The sequence below is a fragment of the Chiloscyllium punctatum genome, chromosome 10 (genome assembly GCF_047496795.1).
Source record: "Chiloscyllium punctatum isolate Juve2018m chromosome 10, sChiPun1.3, whole genome shotgun sequence".
Classification (NCBI taxonomy): domain Eukaryota; kingdom Metazoa; phylum Chordata; class Chondrichthyes; order Orectolobiformes; family Hemiscylliidae; genus Chiloscyllium; species Chiloscyllium punctatum.
Genome location: NC_092748.1, coordinates 72,271,594 through 72,292,797, shown reverse-complemented (window position 1 = coordinate 72,292,797; position 21,204 = coordinate 72,271,594). Strand labels below are relative to the sequence as shown.

The following is a 21,204-nucleotide window of genomic DNA, read 5'->3' as shown; positions in this document are numbered from 1 at the left end:
AAGTGTTAGACTTTTCTTGTAGGATATTTCAGTTAAATAGGTTGGCAAGGATTGGATCAAGAGTATAAATTTATATTCGTACAAAACTAAATTTTATGGCATACAATTAAGGAAGTTTGCAAAATTTCAAAATGGAACTGCATGATATCCTAATGCTGTAAATCCTCAATGTAACAAAGGGATGTACTATTAGGTCATGCATCTTTCAGTCATTCTGCTTTCTGGGAACCTGTTTGTTAATTATTAATTTTTCTACTGCTGTCATACCTGTTATGAGGGGCTACTCCCAAGCACCATATCTCAATTACAGTTGCACATGAACAGTGATATAAGGATAATGTGGTATGAACCAAAATGTTCAAGCATATCTCTCTAACTAATTGAGTTAAATCCCTGTTTTATCATTATGGAGCATTAAAGGAATGTATTGATTACATGAATCATAGATGATGGATTCTTCTGCTGTGATCCTTTCTATTACTGCATCTAAGTTATGGTAATGTTTTACCAACTGTTAAAATAAGTTAACTTATTAATCTTGCCATGTGAGACATGAGTGAAGTCCAACTTCTATGTTACCTGCGCATTCTGTTTTTCTAAACTGATTGCTGAAAAAAACAGAAGATTAATACTTCTGGAATTTTGTTGGTCATTTATCCTTCTTTGATTTCTCTAATAGAAAGAGTTGTAGAAGATCATGAATCGGTGATTCAGTTCCAATCAACGTGGGGGATTGACACTGACAGCAGACTATATTTCAGAAAAAACTCTGCAAAATATGAATTCTTTAAAAGCCCTTCAGTAAGTGAAATTGCAAGAAAATTTAATCAATGTCAAGGACATGTTTTTCAGATTTTTATCAATGCTGCTTTGACTTGTTTGTTCTGAACTGTATTTAAAAGGAAAGCAGGAATTTCCATTCCTGGTTGGAAGGAGATGATTGTATATGTCATCATGTAATATTGTGCAAGCTAAAAAATTGTCTTTTCTTAAACCTTCTTTCCCTGTGGCAAAAACAGGTCCTATTTATGGCCATATTAAGTGGAATGTCAAAAACATGGTGGCCAGCATTGACAATTGTAGCACTTGGGAGTGAGGATTTACTTTGGTGGTGAATGTGGAGCAAAAATGGTTAGGAAAGATCATGCTGTTACTAAGCTAAAGTTACCTTCATCTAAAACGGTGGCTGAGTATTGTAACAAGCATAGATCCTGTCTGCGACTCAGATTTCCTCTAAGTTCTGCCTGCTGACCCATCAAACCCATGTGACTGAATGGAAAAGCTGCCTTAATGTCGCTTAATAAGTTTAAACATAAAGTCACTCTTGTTTGTCACAATTAGTTAAACACTGCTGTCATATTTAATGATTTTTAAAAAAGTAATCACCTTTTTTTAATTCGCAAGTTTCATCTTTTTTTTATATAAGGTCTTTTAACTTGATTGGGTTTCTTCAGGAAGTAACAAAGAGGATTGATGAGGGCAGAGTGGTAGATGAGATCTATATGGACTTCAGTAAGGTGATCGACAAGGTTCCCCATGGGAGTTTGATTGATTAACAAGGTTAGATCTCACGGAATACAGGGAGAACTAGCCATTTGAATACTTAACTGGCTCAAAGGTAGTGGTGGAGGGTTATTTTCCAGACTGGAGGCCTGTGACCAATGGGGTCACATAAGGATTAGTGCTGGGTCCACTACTTTTTGTCATTTACATAAATGATTTGGATGCGAGCATAAGAGGTACAGTTAGTAAGTTTGCAGATGACACCAAAATTGGAGGTGTAGTGGACAGCAAAGAGGGATACCTCTGATTACAACAGGATCTGGACCAAATGGGCCAATGGGCTGAGAAGTGGCAGATGGAGTTTAATTCGGATAAATGCAAGGTGCTGCATTTTGGGAAAGCAAATCTTAGCAGGACTTATACACTTAATGGTCTGGTCCTAGGGAGTGTTGCTGAACAAAGAGACCTTGGAGTGCAGGTTCATAGCTCCTTGATAGTGGAGTTGCAGGTAGATAGGATAGTGAAGAAGGTGTTTGGTCTGCTTTCCTTTATTAGTCAGCAGAGTATTGAGTACACGAGTTGGGAGGCCATGTTGTGGCTTTACAGGACATTGGTTAGGCCACTGTTGGAATATTGCATGCAATTCTGGTCTCCTTCCTATTGGAAAGATATTGTGAAAGTTGAAAGGGTTCAGAAAAGATCTCCAAGGATGTTGCCAGGGTTGGAGGATTTGAGCTATAGGGAGTGGCTGAACAGGCTGGGACTGTTTTTCCTGGACTGTCAGAGGCTGAGGGGTGGTCTTATAGAGGTTTACAAAATTATGAGGGGCATGGATAGGGTAAATAGACAAGATCTTTTCCCTGGGGTCGGGGAGTCCAGAACTAGAGGGCATAGGTTTAGGGTGAGAGGGGAAAGATACAAAAGAGACCTACAGGACAACTTTTTCACACAGAGGGTGGTATGTGTATGGAATGAGCTGCCAGAGGAAGTGGGGGAAGCTGGTACAATTGCAATATTTCAGAGGCATTTGGATAGGTATATGAATAGGAAGGGTTTGGAGGGATACGGGCCAGGTGCTGGCAGGTGGGACTAGATTGGGTTGTGATATCTGGTTGGCATGGACGGGTTGGACCGAAGCGTCTGTTTCCATGCTGTACATCTCTGACTCTATAAATGAGCCTAGATTTCACAGTGTTTAAACCCACCAAAACCCAACATTTTAGTTTGAGTCTTCCATGACAGAACTGCCAAAATAGGTTATGTCACTTGAAAGCAAGAAGGAAACACCTGTAGCATAGATTTTCATTTTCCAGTGGGCCCTAAGGAAGGCCCAAAACTGACTACAAATTACAGTGCAATTGGGTAGAGAGGTCTATAATACTATGCTCCAAACTCAACCTTATTTTTCTTTCCCTCCTTCAGAACTTGCCATAGATAAACCATCACATTTGCCTGAATTTTTACTTACCATTGTTGCCATCAGGAAATCTCACCATGGTCATAGTATAGGAAGTGATAATGAAAGTCTTGCTGATGCACCACTTTTAAAACTTCTTTGTATCATCAGTGAAAATTTCTTATAGCATCAGACTTTGGGGGGAAAAAATGTTTTGAAGTTAAAGGTACTGAACTTCGTGAAAAAGTACAGTTCAGTGTTTTCTTTTACTGCAGGTGTTGTGATGTTTAACAGAATTTAACAATAATAATATATAATACTTGTATAGTATTCTGTCTTCACCCTGCTAAATATGCTATGACATTTTAATTTCTTTTTTTGAGCAGTATTTTCCAGAGCACATGGTGTCCAGCTGCAGTGAGTCAAATGGAAGCTTAAGTCATTCTCAGTTAATACAGGTGCGAAAATTTATCTAAAGTTAGGGGATTGAAACTATGTATGTTTATATTTTTAAAATATATGTTCATGTTCTCCATAGCTTGATAGTGCCAATTACTGGACACCAGGTAGTCAGAACAAAAGTAAATTCTGTCTGAATGAATGTGAACCTGCTTATACTTGCAGATTCAGGTCATTAGCCCTTACCAAATAATGTAACTGTAAGCCAACCTTATGTCTGAAATATTATTTTTGATTAAAAGGGCAGTCAGTTGCATGGAAATTGCAACTATTGCACTCCCAACTTCATACAGCAATCACAATGGCCGTTTTATGGTACTGTGGTGTTCAAAGTGTCAGCCTTTCAGTGATGATCACTATTCTAACAAAGTAAAAATGTTTATCTTGTGGATTTTGCTGTCTAATCTTTAATCCTTGGAGAGGAGTTGCATTTCTGTATGTCTCTTAAAATAGCCAATAGCATTGGAAAAGAGGCTGACAGGCTGGTTACATCTTATCTCTGTGGTGTGCCAACCTGTACTGTTCCTGATTTAATCTTGATAACAATGGAATTTGATCCCCTAACACTTACTGATGAAGCTTTAAGGAAATACTTGGGGAGAAGAAAAAAAAGCACAAGTTTTCTTTGCTGTCCAGGATGACCACAGAGTAATAGGCTGTATTGTGAAGCAAAATGAAACCAGTGACTTGTGGTCCAGTAGGTTAGGTGATGAATGGCTAAAATGAGCTATGCATCAGATTCACAAATTTGTGATCTTTGAATTGAGGGAGTGAAGGTGGAACCCATATTAGAGCGATAGGAGATACTGCAAAAAATTGAGGGAGTGCCAAAAAACGATTGGCACCTTGGCGGTTGAAATTGGCATGAAAGCATAGAAAAGTGAGTTTATAAGATGGTAGAGGCCTGTGATTAGATGGATGTACAGGAAAATAGTTGGAGATGACTTTTCGTGAATAAGGTCATATGAGTAAAAGACAAAGTTGAGAATATGGCTGAGAACATGGTAGCGAGCTTGTATAAAGGAGAGAAATAATTGGAGGGAGGAAAATGAGATTCAAGTGGGGTGGGGTGGGGGGGAAGAGATATTGAAAGGAGTTATGTGGATATGACAGGCTTGGGATTGATATGGAAGTTAAAAGCTTGATGTAAATGAGCAGAAAGATTTCTAGTGGCAAAGTCATGACAAAGAATTAGGGATGTCTTTATTGTAAACAGTTGGACAAATATGAAAGTGAAAATAAATTTTGAAGGCCAGTGAATTGTTTTGGAGCATCCATAAACCAATGCCCAGGTGAAGCCATATGAAAGTGTTTGAGAGGCTATGATTTGGTAACTCCAAGCAACTTTCTGTCCAGGCCCTAACATCATATCATTATCATCATCATCATCATCATCATCATCCTCATCACTATTGGTGGTCCCTTGCAGATCAGGATGACTCTCTTCCATCTCCGGGTGAGTCCATAGATGGCTGTACAGACCAATGCAGCTTGCTTAGGCTATGTTACACTTGGGGCAGATGGTGGTCATGGGAAAGGGTAAGTGGAGCATTGGTGTGGCAGCATGCTCCTTTCACTGTTTTCACCTGGCTTCTGCTTTTTCCCAATGACAACTCTTGAGGTGCTCAATGCCTTCCTGGATGCTGCTACTCCACTTTGGACAGTCTTGGGCCAGTGATTCCCTGGTGTCGTCAGTGAGGCCTTGACGGTATCATTGAAGCATTTCCTCCGTCCACCTGGGGGTCACCTGCTTTTTCAGAACTGGAAGTAGACCAAACACAGCTTAGTCAATTTCACGAAGTCTAGGTTAATGTTGCTTTACTTGTTTCCTGTCATAATTTTTCTTTTTCTCAACCTTCAATGCCACGTTTGAAATTTTGTTTTTAGAATTTCTTGAATTCAAGCACGTACCCTGAGGTTCATGGTTACCTTCATGCCAGAGAACAAGGAAAAAAGACATGGAAGAAATGTTACTTTGTTTTGAGAAGATCTGGGTTATACTTTTCTACAAAAGGAACTTCTAAGGTAAAGTGGCATTGTTGAACGAATGGCAGCTTAAAAAGAAAACAATCCATGATTATTTTTTATTAGTCACCTCTTAGGAATATCGTGCCAGTAGCTACAAGAAAATTCAGAGTATATTAGATTACCCTTATGTTGAACTTCAGTTCATGCACATTTCTACTGAATTAAATTTTACAGTAGAAGCAAATTTAGGTGTGTTAACAGTAATTTTGCTTTAATAATAATAAGCATGCCCAACTTTTGTTTTTGTTCATCCTTTTTTATCCATTTATCTCCAACTTTAAATACATTTTTATTTCTAATTATCTATTTGCATTTTTAAGCAACTCTGCTTTTCCTGTATATCTGATGTTTGTGTAAACATTTTTAACGTTTGACTTGCACAGTTTTGATTTCTGGATGGCTTGTTTCCAAGTTTTAAAACTGTTGGCTCCAAGACCACCTTTGTTGACTTTCCACTGCTCTGGAATTTAAATAATTAACATTTTCATCTTGGGAAAGAAATGAGGTTAAATTTTTAAATATAACTTTCAAGCATTTGGGAATGGAGAGAGTTAATAGAGTTGTACAAATTATGACTGGTTTAGATAATGTAGACAAAAAAAAACCTTTCCATTGGCAGATAGATAGTTCTAAGATAAACAGAAACAGGTCATTAGGTAAGATGTGAGGAAGAATGTGGTAATCACTTGGAACTCATTGTCCACAGTTGGAAACTGAAATGGTGACTGATTTATGGGCACTTGCTCAAGTTTCAGGGCTTCAAAAATAGAGTGGGCTGTTGGGACTGACTGACTGCTGTACAGAGAGCTGACATGGACTTAATGGGCCAGATAGTGGCTTATTGGGCCACAGTGGTGCTGCGGCTGAATTTTTCTGGGTTGGCCTGATGTCCCACAGCTGGAACAGGAAAAAGGCCACTATTGGCAGTTGCAACTCAAATTTTCCCCCTACAGCCTCATGAAGGTGGGGATAGTGGCTGTGGTGTTGGTTAAGGCCAATGGAGATGACTGGTGCCATGTTCTAAAGAGCTGAATCATGTTGCTGCCTGAATCTTACAGTGGAGCTGCGTTCAGCTCTCTCTTCCAGCATGAGGAGGTCTATTTATGATCACAGCTGGAGATTTTGAAGGCTGGAAGAAAGAGGCCCTTCCTCACTTGGCAGAGGAAATATCCCGGTTCTCCCCACATTTCAGTGATAATTCCCTGCAGGCTGTCCACCAAGGTCTTTGGAAAAGGTGAGAAGACTTCTTCCTCAGGTATAAAAGGAGGAGACTGCTGCTTAACCAAATAAACTTGGATGCAAGTCAGAAGCAATTATCACAAGGTTTCCTCTTTCACCAGGGGACCTGACTGTGGTGTCCCAAGCATGTGAATAGCACTTGTTCTGCCAAGGGGAGTACCTCATCTGTAAACTGTTCAAGATTAGAAATGGCAACATGCAAGGATGTGGGGTTGCTAGGGAGGAAAAGGCCATCTGGTCAGTCACAATATTGTTAGTCTGCGGTAGCTTCTGTAAGAGGATTTCTGTCCCTGGGCACTTCTCTGTCAATCCTGACCTTTGCAAAGTCACTGCAGATTGGTGCATTTAAGTAATCACCAAGCCCCCTGCCTATCCCATCGCAATCTGTGCCCCCTATCTGAATGTGCTCAATGTCCCAGATTGCCAGAGAAATGACACAGACCAATTTTAAGTGCCATTTGATGTCATTCTCTCACTCGTGGGAGATGAGACTTTGGAATTGGCAGAAGAGCTATTCCATTGTGGATGATGAGGCAAGTGATTGGGTAAAAGAAGGGGAGTAGCCTTGTGTGGGGGGGGACAAAAAAGCACAAAGAGCCTTGTTGAACACTGGGGATTGTGCTGTTATCTCCCTTGAGGTACATAAATTGAACTGAACATTGTGTGATTCAGAATGTGTGTCTTTGAAGGTCGAAAGCGCTTTGTACTTTCTTTCCATTCTCTCTCTCAGGTCAGCGACAAAATCGGAGAACTGCTGACTTTGAGGGGGCGATTGTAAACTTGTGAAGCAATATGGATATCAAAGGATACAGTGTCACATTAGTGCTGGCATCCTCCATTAGTCCAAATACTCCTGCACAGTGGGTATCAATTCACACTTCAATTTGGGGTCACAAGTTGGTGAGAACATCGCATGTATGCATGAGTAGCTGTCATCGGCAATAGAGGTTACTGTCATACAGAAGGCTGAGGGAAAGCAATCCTATGCCGACTGACCAGCTCCCCACCCCTCCCCCATCACCAAACCCAGGCTGAATATCTGCATCTGGGAGCCATTAGTAAGGTGGCACTTGTTGGATGGACAGCATCAGGTGCATGAAGATCTGATGGAAATTCCAGAGGCTGTGTTCCATTAGCTCTTGTAATGGAGGAGTCTAGTCAGGTCACAAATGCTGTTTTTTTCCCATTCTGTCTGCACATATGGCCTCCTTCATTAAGTGACTGGCAATTCCTTTGTAGACTCGGGTCTCATGGACCAATGCGCACTGATATGCACTTCATAGTTTTTTTTTCATGAGTTCTGCATGGTTGTGGATGAGCAAATGGAAGATGAGACAGGGTTTATTTACATGACGAGACCAGTAAAGACAAATCAAAGGAAAACCCCAGGATGTTGATGGTGGGGAATTTGTCGTTGTGCTGAATGCTAAGGAAAGCTAGATGGAGATGACCTGACACCTGAGTACCTGAGTGATACTTGACTCTTATCAATACAATCCAGATTGTGGTACGGGTCTTGTTTAACTTATTACTGCTCTTAGCACTCTCACATTGCATGGAAAAGTACAATCCTTCAGATAAAACGGATGAGTATTTTGGTAATGAAAGTCCTAGAGGTGAGAGGATTTCATGACTAATTCTTTGTCAGAAATGTCTAGGTTTCCTTTTTCTGAAGTTTCAAATTCTCAAGGAATTAATAAATAAACAATTCAGATTCTGGGTTGATTTTTTTTAAAGTTTTTAAAAATTTGACATGGGATTCTATTCGTAGTTAATGCTAAATTGTTCTTCAAATGGAAAGAAATTTGGGTGTAACAGAAACGAACCAGAAAAAATCATTCCCTCTGGATCTGGGATTAAAGTCCAGCAAAGCCCAAAAAAAAAGTCCAAACTGAGTAGAGCCTGTTGTGTGCCAAATAGAGCCATCCAATTGGAATGTAAAAGTTGGTGCATAAATACAGGCTCCAGCATGACCCACGATTATAATCAGTGATTCCCACCCCTGTGTGAAACAAAACCGTTTTGTTTCAACACTGCTAATATGCTTTGCTGGTTGACATTGCTGAACAAAAACAGCTGTTTGTTCGATGTTCATTTGAGATTATCTAAACACGATATTATATTAGTCATGAAAAATTGAAGTTATTGCTTGTAAAAGCTGAAATATTTGATAATAGTGCCACACCATTTGTGCAATAAATAGCTTTACTATACACAAATCAAAAGCCATGCAACCATTTATTTTTCAAGGTTGTTTTAGAACTAGCCAGGTGTTTCCTGCATCCATTTTGATAAATTGTATTAAGTTAGTATCTCTGTCTCAATGATTTAAAACACAATATATTTTCTAATGAATGGAATTTATTAATTTGTTTTATCATTGAGGTTTTTAGTGATGATTTGTTTTGCTGTTCCACAAATTGACTTGATGCTCAATAATCAAAATCTCCAAGGGCTTTTTCCAATTTCACCTTCAGCTAATTGAATAACAGTGCCTCGGATATTTGTTTAGCTGTGAAGTCATAGAGACATACAGCATGGAAACAGACCCTGTGGTCCAACTCGTCCATGACGACCAGATATCTAACCTAATTTAGTCCCATTTGCTCGCACTTGGCCCATATCCCTCTAAACACTTCCTTTTCATGATACCCACCTTTTAATTGCTGTAATTGTACCAGCCTCCACCACTTCTTCTGGCAGTTCATTTCATACACACACCACTCCCCTGGTGAAAAAGCTGCCTCTTAGGTCACTTTTATATCTTTCCCCTCTCACCCGAAACTTATGCCCTCTAGTTCTGGACTCCCAGAACCTGGGGAAAAGACCTTTTGTCTATTTAACCTATCCATGCCCCTCATGATTTGATAAACCTCGATAAGGTCACCCCTCAGCCTCTGACAGTCCAGGGAAAAGAGCCCCAGCCTGTTCAGCCTCTCCCTATTGCTCAAATCCTCCAACCCTGGCAGCATCCTTGTAAATCTTTTCTGAACCCTTTCATGTTTCACAACATTTTCCTGATAGGAAGGAGACCAGAATTGCATGCAGTATTCAAAAGGTGGCCTAACGAATGTCCTGTACAACTGCAACATGACCTCCCAACTCCTATCCTCAATACTCTGACCAGTAAAGGAAAGCATACTAAATGCCGCCTTCACTATCCTATCTGCCTGCGACTCCACTGTCAAGGAACTATGAACCTGCACTCCAAGAGCTTTATTCATCAACATTCCTCCGGACCTTACAATTAAGTGTATAAGTATTTGATTTGCTTTTCCAAAATGGATCACCTGGCTTTTATCTCAATTAAACGCCACCTGCCATCTCTCAGCCCATTGGCCCATCTGATCAAGATCCTGTTGTAATCTTCTTTACTGTCCACTACACATCCAATTTTGGTGTCATCTGCAAAATTACTAACTATACCTTTTTGATGTTCACATCCAAATCAATTTATATAAATGATGAAAAGTAGTGGACCCAGCACTGATTCTTGTAGCACATCATTGGTCATAGGCCTCCAGTCTGAGAAGCAATCCTCCACCAACACCCTTTTGTCTTTGACCTTTGAGCCAGTTCTGTATCCAAGTGGTTAGTTTTCCCTGAGATCTAACCTTGCTAACCAGTTTCCCATAGGGAACCTTGTAGAATGCCAATCTGAAGTCCAGGGCTTCTGCCCAAAACTTTGATTTTCCTGCTCCTCAGATGCTGCCTGACTGCTGTGCTTTCCGAGCATCACTCTAATCTTGACTCTGATCTCCAGCAACTGCAGTCCTCGCTTTCACTTCCATATAGATCATGTCCACTGCTCTGTCCTCATCAATCCTCTTTGTTACTTCTTCAAAAAACTCAATCCAGTTTGTGAGACATGATTTCCATGTACAAAGCCATGTTGACTCTCCTTAATTAGTCACTACCTTGTCATTGTCCACATTGATTCCAATGATCTAGGAAGGGAAAAGGCTGAGATTCTGAAGGGAGATTACAGAGAGTTAGGCAGAAATTTAAAAAGGAGGTCCTCGAGGGTAGTAATATCTGGTTTACTCCCAGTGCTACGAGCTAGTGAGGGCAGGAATAGGAGGATAGAGCAGATGAATGCATGGCTGAGGAGCCGGTGTATGGGAGAAGGATTCACATTTTATTATCATTGGAATCTCTTTTGGGGTAGAAGTGACCTGTACAAGAAGGATGGATTGCACCTAAATTGGAAGGGGACTAATATACTGGCAGGGAAATTTGCTAGAACTGCTTGGGAGGATTTAAACTAGTAAGGTGGGGGGTGGGACCCAGGGAGGTAGTGAGGAAAGAGATCAATCTGAGACGGGTACAGCTGAGAACAGAAGTGAGTCAAACTGGCAGGGCAGGCAGGGACAAGGTAGGACTAATAAATTAAACTGCATTTATTTCAAAGCAAGGGGCCTAACAGGGAAGACAGATGAACTCAGGGCATGGTTAGGAACATGGGACAGGGATATCATAGCAATTACAGAAACATGGCTCAGGGATGGGCAGGACTGGCAGCTTAATGTTCCAAGATACAAGTGCTACAGGAAGGATAGAAAGGGAGGCAAGAGAGGAGGGGGAGTGGCATTTTTGATAAGGGATATCATTACAGCTGTGCTGAGGGAGGATATTCCTGGCAATACATCCAGGGAAGTTATTTGGGTGGAACTGAGAAATGAAAAAGGGATGATCACCTTATTGGGATTGTATTATAGACCCCCTAATAGTCAGAGGGAAATTGAGAAACAAACTTATAAGGATATCTCAGCTATCTGTAAGAATAATAGGGTGGTTATGGTAGGGGATTTTAACTTTCCAAATATCGACTGGGACTGCCATAGTGTTAAAGGTTTAGATGGAGAGGAATTTCTTAAGTGCGTACAAGACAATTTTCTGATTCGGTATATGGATGTACCTTCTAGAGAAGGTGCAAAACTTGACCTACTCTTGGGGAAATAAGGCAGGGCAGGTGACTAAGGTGTCAGTGGGTGAGCACTTTGGGGCCAGCGACCATAATTCTGTTTCTTTTAAATTAGTGATGGAAAACGATAGACCAGATCTAAAAGTTGACGTTCTAAATTGAAGAAAGGCCAATTTTGACTGTATTAGGCAAGAACTTTTGAAAGCTGATTGGAGGCAGATGTTTGCAGGTAAAGGGACAGCTGGAAAATGGGAAGCCTTCAGAAATGAGATAACAAAAATCCAGAGAAAGTATATTCCTGTCAGGGTGAAAGGGAAGGCTGGAAAGTATAGGGAATGCTGGATGACTAAAGAAATTGAGGGTTTGGTTAAGAAAAAGAAGGAAGCATATGTCAGGTATAGACAGGATAGATCGAGTGAATCCTTAGAGTATAAAGGAAGTAGGAGTATACTTAAGAGGGAAATCAGGAGGGCAAAAAGGGGACATGAGATAGCTTTGGCAAATAGAATTAAGGAGAATCCAAAGGGTTTTTACAAATATATTAAGGACAAAAGGGTAACTAGAAAGAGAATAGGACCTCCCAAAGATCAGCAAGGCAGCCTTTGTGTGCAGCTACAGAAAATGTGGGTGATACTAAATGAATATTTTGCATCGGTATTTACTGTGGAAAAGGATCTGGAAGATATAGACTGTAGGGAAATAGATGGTGACATCTTGCAAAATGTTCAGATTACAGAGGAGGAAGTGCTGGATGTCTTGAAATGGTTAAAGGTGGATAAATCCCCAGGATCTGATCAAGTGTACCCGAGAACTCTGTGGGAAGCTAGAGAAGTGATTGCTGGGCCTCTTGCTGAGATATTTGTATCATTGATAGTCACCGGTGAGGTGCTGGAAGATTGGAGATTGGCAAACGTGTTTAAGAAGGGCGGTAAAGACAAGCCAGGGAATATAGACCAGTGAGCCTGACCTCAGTGGTGGGCAAGATGTTGGGGGTATCCTGAGGGACAGGATGTACATATATTTGGAAAGGCAAGGACTGATTAGGGATAGTCAACATAGCTTTGTGCGTGGGAAATCATGTCTCACAAACATGATTGAGTTTTTTTGAAGAAGTAACAAAGAAGATTGAGGGCAGGGCAGTAGATGTAATCTACATGGACTTCAGTAAGGCGTTCAACAAGGTTCCCCATGGGAGACTGATTAGCAAGGTTAGATCTCATGGAATACAGGGAGAACTAACCATTTGGATACAGATCTGGCTCAAAGGTAGACGACAGAGGTTGGTGGTGGAGGGTTGTCAGACTGGAGGCCTGAGGCCTGTGACCAGTGAAGTGCCACAAGTATCGGTGCTGGGTCCTCTACTTTTTGTCATTTACATAAATGATTTGGATGCGAGCATAAGAGGTACAGTTAGTAAGTTTGCAGATGATACCAAAATTGGAGGTGTAGTGGACAGCAAAGAGGGTTACCTCAGATTACAACAGGATCGGTTCCAAATGGGCCAATAGGTTGAGAAGTGGCAGATGGAGTTTAAATCAGATAAATGCGAGGTGCTGCATTTTGGGAAAGCAAATCTTAGCAGGACTTATACACTTAATGGTAAGGTCCTAGGGAGTGTTGCTGAACAAAGAGACCTTGGAGTGCAGGTTCATAGCTCCTTGAAATTGGAGTCGCAGGTAGATAGGATAGTGAAGAAGGCGTTTGGTATGCTTTCCTTTATTAGTCAGCAGAGTATTGAGTACAGGAGTTGGGAGGTCATGTTGCAGCTGTACAGGACATTGGTTAGGCCACTGTTGGAATATTGCGTGCAATTCTGGTCTCCTTCCTATCGGAAAGATGTTGTGAAACTTGAAAGGGTTCAGAAAAGATTTACAAGGATGTTTGCAGGGTTGGAGGATTTGAGTAATAGGGAGAGGCTGAACAGGCTGGGGCTGTTTTCCCTGGAGCGTTGAAGGCTGAGAGGTGACCTTATAGAGGTTTACAAAATTATGAGGGGCATGGATAGGGTAAATAACAAAGTCTTTTCCCTGGGGTCGGGGAGTCCAGAACTAGGGGGCATAGGTTTATGGTGAGAGGGGAAAGATATAAAAGAGACCTAAGGGGCAACGTTTTCATGCAGAGGGTGGTATGTGTATGGAATGAGCTGCCAGAGGATGTGGTGGAGGCTGGTACAATTGCAACATTTAAGAGGCATTTGGTTGGGTATAGGAAAAGGAAGGGTTTGGAGGGATATGGGCCAGGTGCTGTCAGGTGGGACTGGATTGGGTTGGGATATCTGGTCGGCATGGACAGGTTGGACCGAAGGGCCTGTTTTCATGCTGTACATCTCTATGACTCTGTAAATACATATACAGCCTGTCCCTCAGGATTCTCTCCAACAACTTGCCCATCACTGACGTCAGGCTCACCGGTCTATAGTTTCCTGGCTTGTCCTTACCCCCTTTCTTAAGTAGTGGTATAACATTTGCCAACCTCCAATCTTCCGGCACCTCACCTGTGACTGTCGCTGATACAAATATCTCAGCAAAGGGCTCAGCAATCACTTCCCTGGCTTCCCACAGCGTTCTAGAGTACACTTGATCAGGACCTGGAACTTATCCACTTTTATGCGTTTCAAGACACTCAGCACTACCACCTCTGTAATATGGACATTTTTCAAGATGTCACCAACTATTTCCCCACATTCTATATCTTCCATGTCCTCATTCACAGTAAATACTGATGTAAAATATTCATTTAGTATCTCCCCGCTCTCCTGTGGCTCCACACATAGGCTGCCTTGCTGACCTTTGAGGGGCCCTATTCTCTCTATAGTTACACTTTTTGTCTTTAATGTATTTGTAAAATCCTTTTGGATTCTTCTTAACACTGTTTGCCAAAGCTATCTCATATCCCCTTTTTGCACCCCTGATTTCCCTCAAAGTAGAAACTGTGATAGTGGGTCGTCTCTCTTGGTGGCCAGTTGGTGTTCATGTATCCTGGTGACAAGATTCCTGCTAGTTTGTCCAATGTAGTGTTTTTTACAGTTCTTGCATGATGTCTTTTAAATAAAGTTATTTTTGCTGGTAGTATCTCATGGATTCTTTAGATTCATTAGTCACTCTTCAAGTTTGTGGCCTACCATAATGCCAAGGGGTCTGAGTAGTCCGCAAGTCATTTCTGATATCTCTTTGATGTAAGGTAATGTGGCTATAGTTTTTGGTTGCTTTGTGTCAGCTTGGTTAGGTTTGTTTCTGAGGAATCCGCAGATTGTGTTTATTGGATACCCATTTTTCTTGAAAACATAGTATTGATATTTTTCTTCTTTTTGTAGTTTTTGGGTGTAGCTAATTGAAATAATGTCTTGATGCAGCTCTGTTTCTGGGTGTTGGGATGATTACTGCTGAAGTAAAGTATTTGGTCTGTGTTTGTTGTTTTTCTGTAGACGCTGGTTTGAAGCACTCTGTTAACTGTACATTCAACTGTCATGTCTAGGAATGGGAATCTGTTGTCGTTCTCCTCCTGTTTTGTGAATTTTATGCCTATCAGGATACTGTTGATGGTGTTGTATGTTTCCTTTAATTTGTTCCTTTTTGTGATGACAGAGGTGTCATCTATGTAGCAGACCTAAAGTTTGGGTTGGGTAGATGGGAGGGCAGCTTGTTCAAGTCTCTGCATTACTGCTTCCATTATGAGCTGTGATATTGGTGATCCCATAGGTGTTCCACTGACTTGTTCGTAGGTTTTGTTACTGAATGTGATGTGGATAGTGAGGGGAAGGTCCACTAGTTTGAGGGTGTTGTCGTTGTTGATAAAGTTGGTGTTGTCTAGTGTTTGTAGTCCTGGTTTTCCTAGTAGTGATGCCAGCGTTTCTTTGGCCAGGTCAATATTGATTTGATGTGAACCGGGCTGTAATGTCAAAGTAGACCATTATTTCACTGTCTTCTATCTTGGTATCTTCAGTGTTCAGGAATTCTTTGGATAGAGTGAATGGAATGGCATGAACCTTCAATTAGTTTTTGGTGGAGTTCTTTGGCTAGTCTGTATGTTTGTGTACCAGGTAGGGAGATTATGGGTTGCACTATTTTTGAGCCCTTTATCATTCTGTTGTATTTCTTTTATTCTTTTAAAATCCATTATGAATTGTTCTTCCATCCTTTGCCGTAACATTCTAAATAGCCATGTCCCACTTTTTAAAAAATATACCCCAGTCTTCTTTTAGTTTTGTATGGGATACTAAATGTATGGTTACTAAGCTAGTGGAATGAATTTTTTTTTTTGGGGAGAAAACCTGGTGTGTCATCCCAAACTAATGACACAACCTATTCCCTTACACTGGTTGATAATGGACAAATGCTGCACTTGCCTGTGGTTTTTGTATCGTTCTGTGAACATTAACTTCAACTTCATGAAGGAATAATTTGTCATTGAAAATGACGTATTGGATGAGGCAGGACCTCTTAAAAAGTGATACTTTGACATCAGTGCCAAGAGGTGATGATATGGACCCAGGTAGAAGTTTATGCTGTAAGGTTGTTTATCCATTAGTAATGTTGCCCGGTTAGATCATCTTGCAGTTTCAGTCATAGGAATTGAATGGTCATAATATTCAGGAATAAATCCTTATTAGACCAATGTTAATGCTGGTGGATAACTATCAGTTGGATCTTCGATAATGAGAAATATTCAAAAAAGTTAGGAATGATTCAAATCTCTGGAGAGTTAAGCGTATAGCCCTGGGACAAATATTGCAAAGTGGTTATCCTAGTATCATGCTTTTAATGTTGTGAAATAACCCACAATAGTTCAAGAAAAAGCAAAACTGTGTAATAGTAGCATGTTTTGTTTAACCCAGATTCAACAAACTCTTCTACCATGCTTTTAAATGTGGCAACTTCTGACAATTTTATAGAGATTAATCAATTATGAATTTGAGCCACAAATCTGTTATAGTGTACTGTTAATGTGTTATTGCCTCTTAAACAGTTAATGGCCATTTCTTTACATTTCACTGATGAACTGCTGTCAGAATCCTTTTGGAAAGAAACCTAAGGGAAGAGTTTTTTGAACTGAGAGATCTCGTCATATTAATGGGAAAATGGTGGCATACTGGTAATATCACTGGACTGAAAAATGTGTCGCTGGAAAAGCGCAGCAGGTCAGGCAGCATCCAAGGAGCAGGAGAATCGACGTTTTGGGCATAGATTCCTGAAGAAGGGCTTATGCCCGAAACGTCGATTCTCCTGCTCCTTGGATGCTTCCTGACCTGCTGTGCTTTTCCAGCAACACATTTTTCAGCTCTGATCTCCAGCATCCGCAGTCCTCACTTTCTCCTAATATCACTGGACTACTAATCCAGAAAACTAGGTCAATGTTCTAGGGACATAGGTTTCAATAAAACAATGGATTTCCAAAATAAAACTGTCTAATGGCAACCATGTAACCATTATTGAGTGTTGTAAAAATGCATCTGGTTCATTGCAGATTTCTTTCCTTAAAAGAGCATCAATGTCGACCAGACCAAGTAAAAATGTGACTCCAGATTCACAGGAATGTGGTTGACTCTGAATTACTCTGTGGATAACTAGAAATAGGCCATAAATGCTGTCCCAGTCAGTGGCATACACATCGCATGAAAGATTAAAGAGGGGAAAAAAAGAAAAATCAACTGAGACTATAGTGGATTGAGAATCTATTGGGTCTTGCACTGAGCGTTAAATTAGCCATAGCTTTTGCTTCCTGATTTCTTGGCAAAAGAGGGTAGGTAGGTTGATATGCTGAATCTTTTAAAGGAGGAACTTCCAGTTTAGGAGTTCTCTGTCGGGTTCAGAAAGATTCATCTGACACACCTGCTAGAGACTGGAGACCTTGAAGACCATTGGAAGTTTGTGCCAGCCTGGTCCACTGGAAAGTAGGCCATGTTGCAGGAAGTGACAGATGTCAGCAATGACTTACTTTTGGAAGCTTGAGGTATTGGTGTTCAGAGTTGTTGAAAAAGCTGACCCTTTGCCAGTAGACCATCAGTTTGGGTGTCTTAGTACGAGATGTCTGTGCATTCCTTCTACTCTACACTGCAATGAGGAGCTCTGCAGCTAGTGATTTTGGTAATTCTGTGATTCTCACCAATAAGAGAGACACAGTAAGCTGTGTAAGTTGCAAGAACATTGTGGTGAAAGGTGATAGCTGTGAAGTGTAGCTCAAGGTGATTGAAGTGCAGGATAGGTGGAAGTAGCTTCAAAAAGGTGTCAATAATCTTTTGAGTGGTGAAACAAGCTCTTGGAAGCAGGGTCATGACTGCATCAGTGCAGCATCCTGCAGCCCAGGCTGAACTGAAGCAGTTCATCGACTTTGCACACAACTTCCACCCTGCCCTCAAATTCACTTGGTCCATCCCGGATACTTCCCTCCCCTTTCTTGACCATTCCGTTTCCATCTCTGGTGACAGTCTCCAGATGGACATTTACTACAAACCCACAGACTCCCAAAACTACCTGGACTATACCTCCTTCCACCCAGTATCCAGTCAAACTCCACCACATTCTCCCAATTTCTCTGTTTCCGCTGCATCTGCTTGGATGAGGGAACATTCCACTTGTGAGCATCCCAGATGTCCACCTATTTCAAACAACATGCTTTTCCCCCCCTCTGTCATCCAGACAGCTCTCACCATGCCAACTCCATTCCCCATTCCACTGCTCTAAACCCCATCCCCTAACGCAACGAAGACAGTCCCCGTTATTCTCACCTACCACCTCACCAGTCTAGGCATCCAATGCATCATCCTTAAATACTTCTGCCAACTCCAACTAGATCTCCCCACCAAGAACGTCATCCCCTCCCCACCCCACCTCTGCCTTCCATAAGGACAGTTCCTTTGATAGTCCTTGGTTTGCACCACTCTCTCCACCAACATGCCCCACCCGCTGCCACCACACACCCCCACACCCCCCCCCCACCCGCTGCCACCACACACCCCCACCCCCCCCCCCCCCCCCCCCCCCCCAGCCCCCAGGTACTTTCCCCTGCAACCTGCAACGTTGACAAAACCTTCCCTTACTTCCATCCAGGGCTCCAAACAGTCATTCCAGATGAGACAGGTTCACCTGCTTCTCTTCCCATCTAGTTTACTGCATCAGGTGCTCCCGATGTGGTCTTCTCTACATCAGGCAAACCAAATGTAAACTTCGGGAACGGTTTGCCGTGTATCTCAGCTGGGCCTGCAGGGGCTGACCGGACCTTGCAGTCACCGCTCATTTTAATTCCCCTTACCACACCCTTTCACATGACCATGCTTGGCCTCCTCCATTGCCACAATGAACCAACACCCTCATCTTCCATTTGGGCAGCCTGGAGGCATCAACATTTCAAATAGCCTCCCTTCCCAGCCCCTCCCCCTACCCCCATTCCTCCCTGTCATCAACCAGATTTATTCCTCCCATTGACCAATTAAGTCATACCCTAAACCTGTGTTCATCTATCCCCACTTCACCACTGTGAGCCCACCACCCACCCTGACATCTACCCACTCCCCGCCCCCCCCCACCCCCCCCACCCCCCCCCACCCCAGTCCTGAAGCAGGGTTACATGTAAAACGTCGATTTCTCCAACTCCTGATGCTGCCTGGCTTGCTGTGTTTTTTCCGGAGTCCTGTCTGTCTACTATCAGCTGCAGCCAGGCACAGTTACATGATCCAAATCCATTTGTATGGAATTTAACTTCACATCCTCAATCATGTTTTCCTTTTGGCAATTAAGATCAAAAGATCATAAGAAATAGGAACAGGAGTAGACCGCTTGGCCCTCCATTATACTCTGCCATTCATAGAGTCATAAAGCTGTACAGCATGGAAACAGACCCTTCGGTCCAACCTGTCCATGCCGTCCAGATATCCCAACCCAATCTAGTCCCACCTGCCAGCACCCGGCCCGAGAGATTCATAGCTGATCTGACATCCACTTTCCTGCCTTTCCTGATAAGATCCACCTCACATCTTAGCTTCCAGTACTTAACTATCTTGCTGATTTACGGTATTAGCTGAATCATTGGTGTTGTTTATTTTCCTCTATATTTAATCTCATCGTAGAGGCTGAAATGTGTTTTTCTTTTAAATATGAGTGAGAGGACAATATGAGGCCCAGGGCTCCTAATAACCAGCTTGCAACTACCTTGTGTGTTGGAAAAGTACTGCTCAATAGGTGGAAGGGCAAGCAAGGTGAGTACCTATCTCTGACTCAGCTCAATAAATATTTGCCAGCCAAGAGTATTTCTGATAGATTTAAAGGTGCGGCAAAACTTTGCTAACACTGCTCAACTTTTAATAAATCTTACGCACCTACTTCCTTTAGTTAAATTCATATTGATTCCAAAACAATGGCTCTTTGCCTTATTCAATAATTGATCATTTTATCATTTATAGTTCTAAGAGCTAAAGGAATCACAGGGAATGTGGCAAAAGCAGGAATAGGACACTGAACTGGATGATCAGCCATGATCATTTTGAATGGTGGAGCAGGCCCAAAGAGCTTGGATGACCTATTATTGTTGAAAATTGTGGTGCTGGAAAAGCACAGCAGGCCAGGCAGCATCCGAGGAGCAGGAGCATCAACGTTTCGGGTCTAAGTCCTTCTTCAGGAATGAGGCTGGCGTGCCAAGCGGCTGAGATAAAAGGTAGGGGGGAGGGAATTTGGGGGAGGGGCGCTGGGAATACGATAGGTAGAAGGAGGTGAGGGTGATAGGCCGGAAAGGGGATGGGTGTGGAGAGGTTGGGAAGAAGATTGCACTGTCGCAAATTCACCTGCACCTCCACACACGTCATTTACTGTATCCGCTGCACCTGATGTCATCTCCTCTACATTGGGGAGACAGGCTGCCTACTTGCGGAACGTTTCAGGGAACACCTCTGGTACACCGGCACCAACCAACCCAACTGCCCCCATGGCTGAACACTTTAGCTCCCCCTCCCACTCCGCCAATGACATGCAGGTCCTTGGCCTCCTCCATCGCCAGACCCTGGCCACACGATTCCTGGAGGAAGAGCGCCTCATCTTCCACCTAGGAACCCTCCAATTACATGGGATGAATGTAGATTTCTCCAGCTTCCTCATTTCCCCTCCCCCCCACCTTATCTCCGTCCCAACCCTCAGATTCAGCACCGCCCTCTTCACCTGCAATCTTCTTCCCGACCTCTCTGTCCCCACCCCCTCTCTCCGGCCTATCACCCTCCCCCTCACCACCTTCAACTTATTGTATTCCCAGCGCCTCTCCCCCCAAATTCCCTCCCTCCTACTTTTTATCTCAGCTGCTTGGCACACCAGCCTCGTTCCTGAAGAAGGGCTTATGCCCGAAATGTCAATTCTCCTGCTCCTCGGATGCTGCCTGGCCTGCTGTGTTTTTCCAGTACCACATTTTTCAACTCTGGTACTCCAGCATCTGCAGTCCTCACTTTCTCCTGGCCAATTATTATTCCTATTTTCTATATTTTTCTATACTAAACAGCTCCTCTTCTTTGTCATTGTAGAGTAGGATTTTAAAAAAAACATATCTTGATGGCTCAGGGAGTTGGTTGGCTCTCTTGGCTAAACAGCTGGCATGTGGATTAGATTAATACCTGTGTTCACCACCACTTGTGCCTCCACCAATGCCACTCACTTGCATTCTGCCAACACGCACCCCCATT

General features: G+C 42.3%; 1 protein-coding gene across 2 annotated transcripts in view; it reads left to right on the top strand.

Moving 5' to 3' along the window:
- The window catches only part of grb14 (growth factor receptor-bound protein 14), a 150,472-nt gene that overhangs the window by 47,097 nt on the left and 82,171 nt on the right, over positions 1–21,204 (top strand). For both annotated transcript variants that reach the window (XM_072579480.1, XM_072579479.1), the window contains 3 exons: positions 680–801; positions 3,286–3,357; positions 5,246–5,383. In XM_072579480.1, coding sequence (XP_072435581.1) covers positions 680–801; positions 3,286–3,357; positions 5,246–5,383 — 332 coding nt within the window. The remainder of the gene's footprint in view (positions 1–679; positions 802–3,285; positions 3,358–5,245; positions 5,384–21,204) is intronic.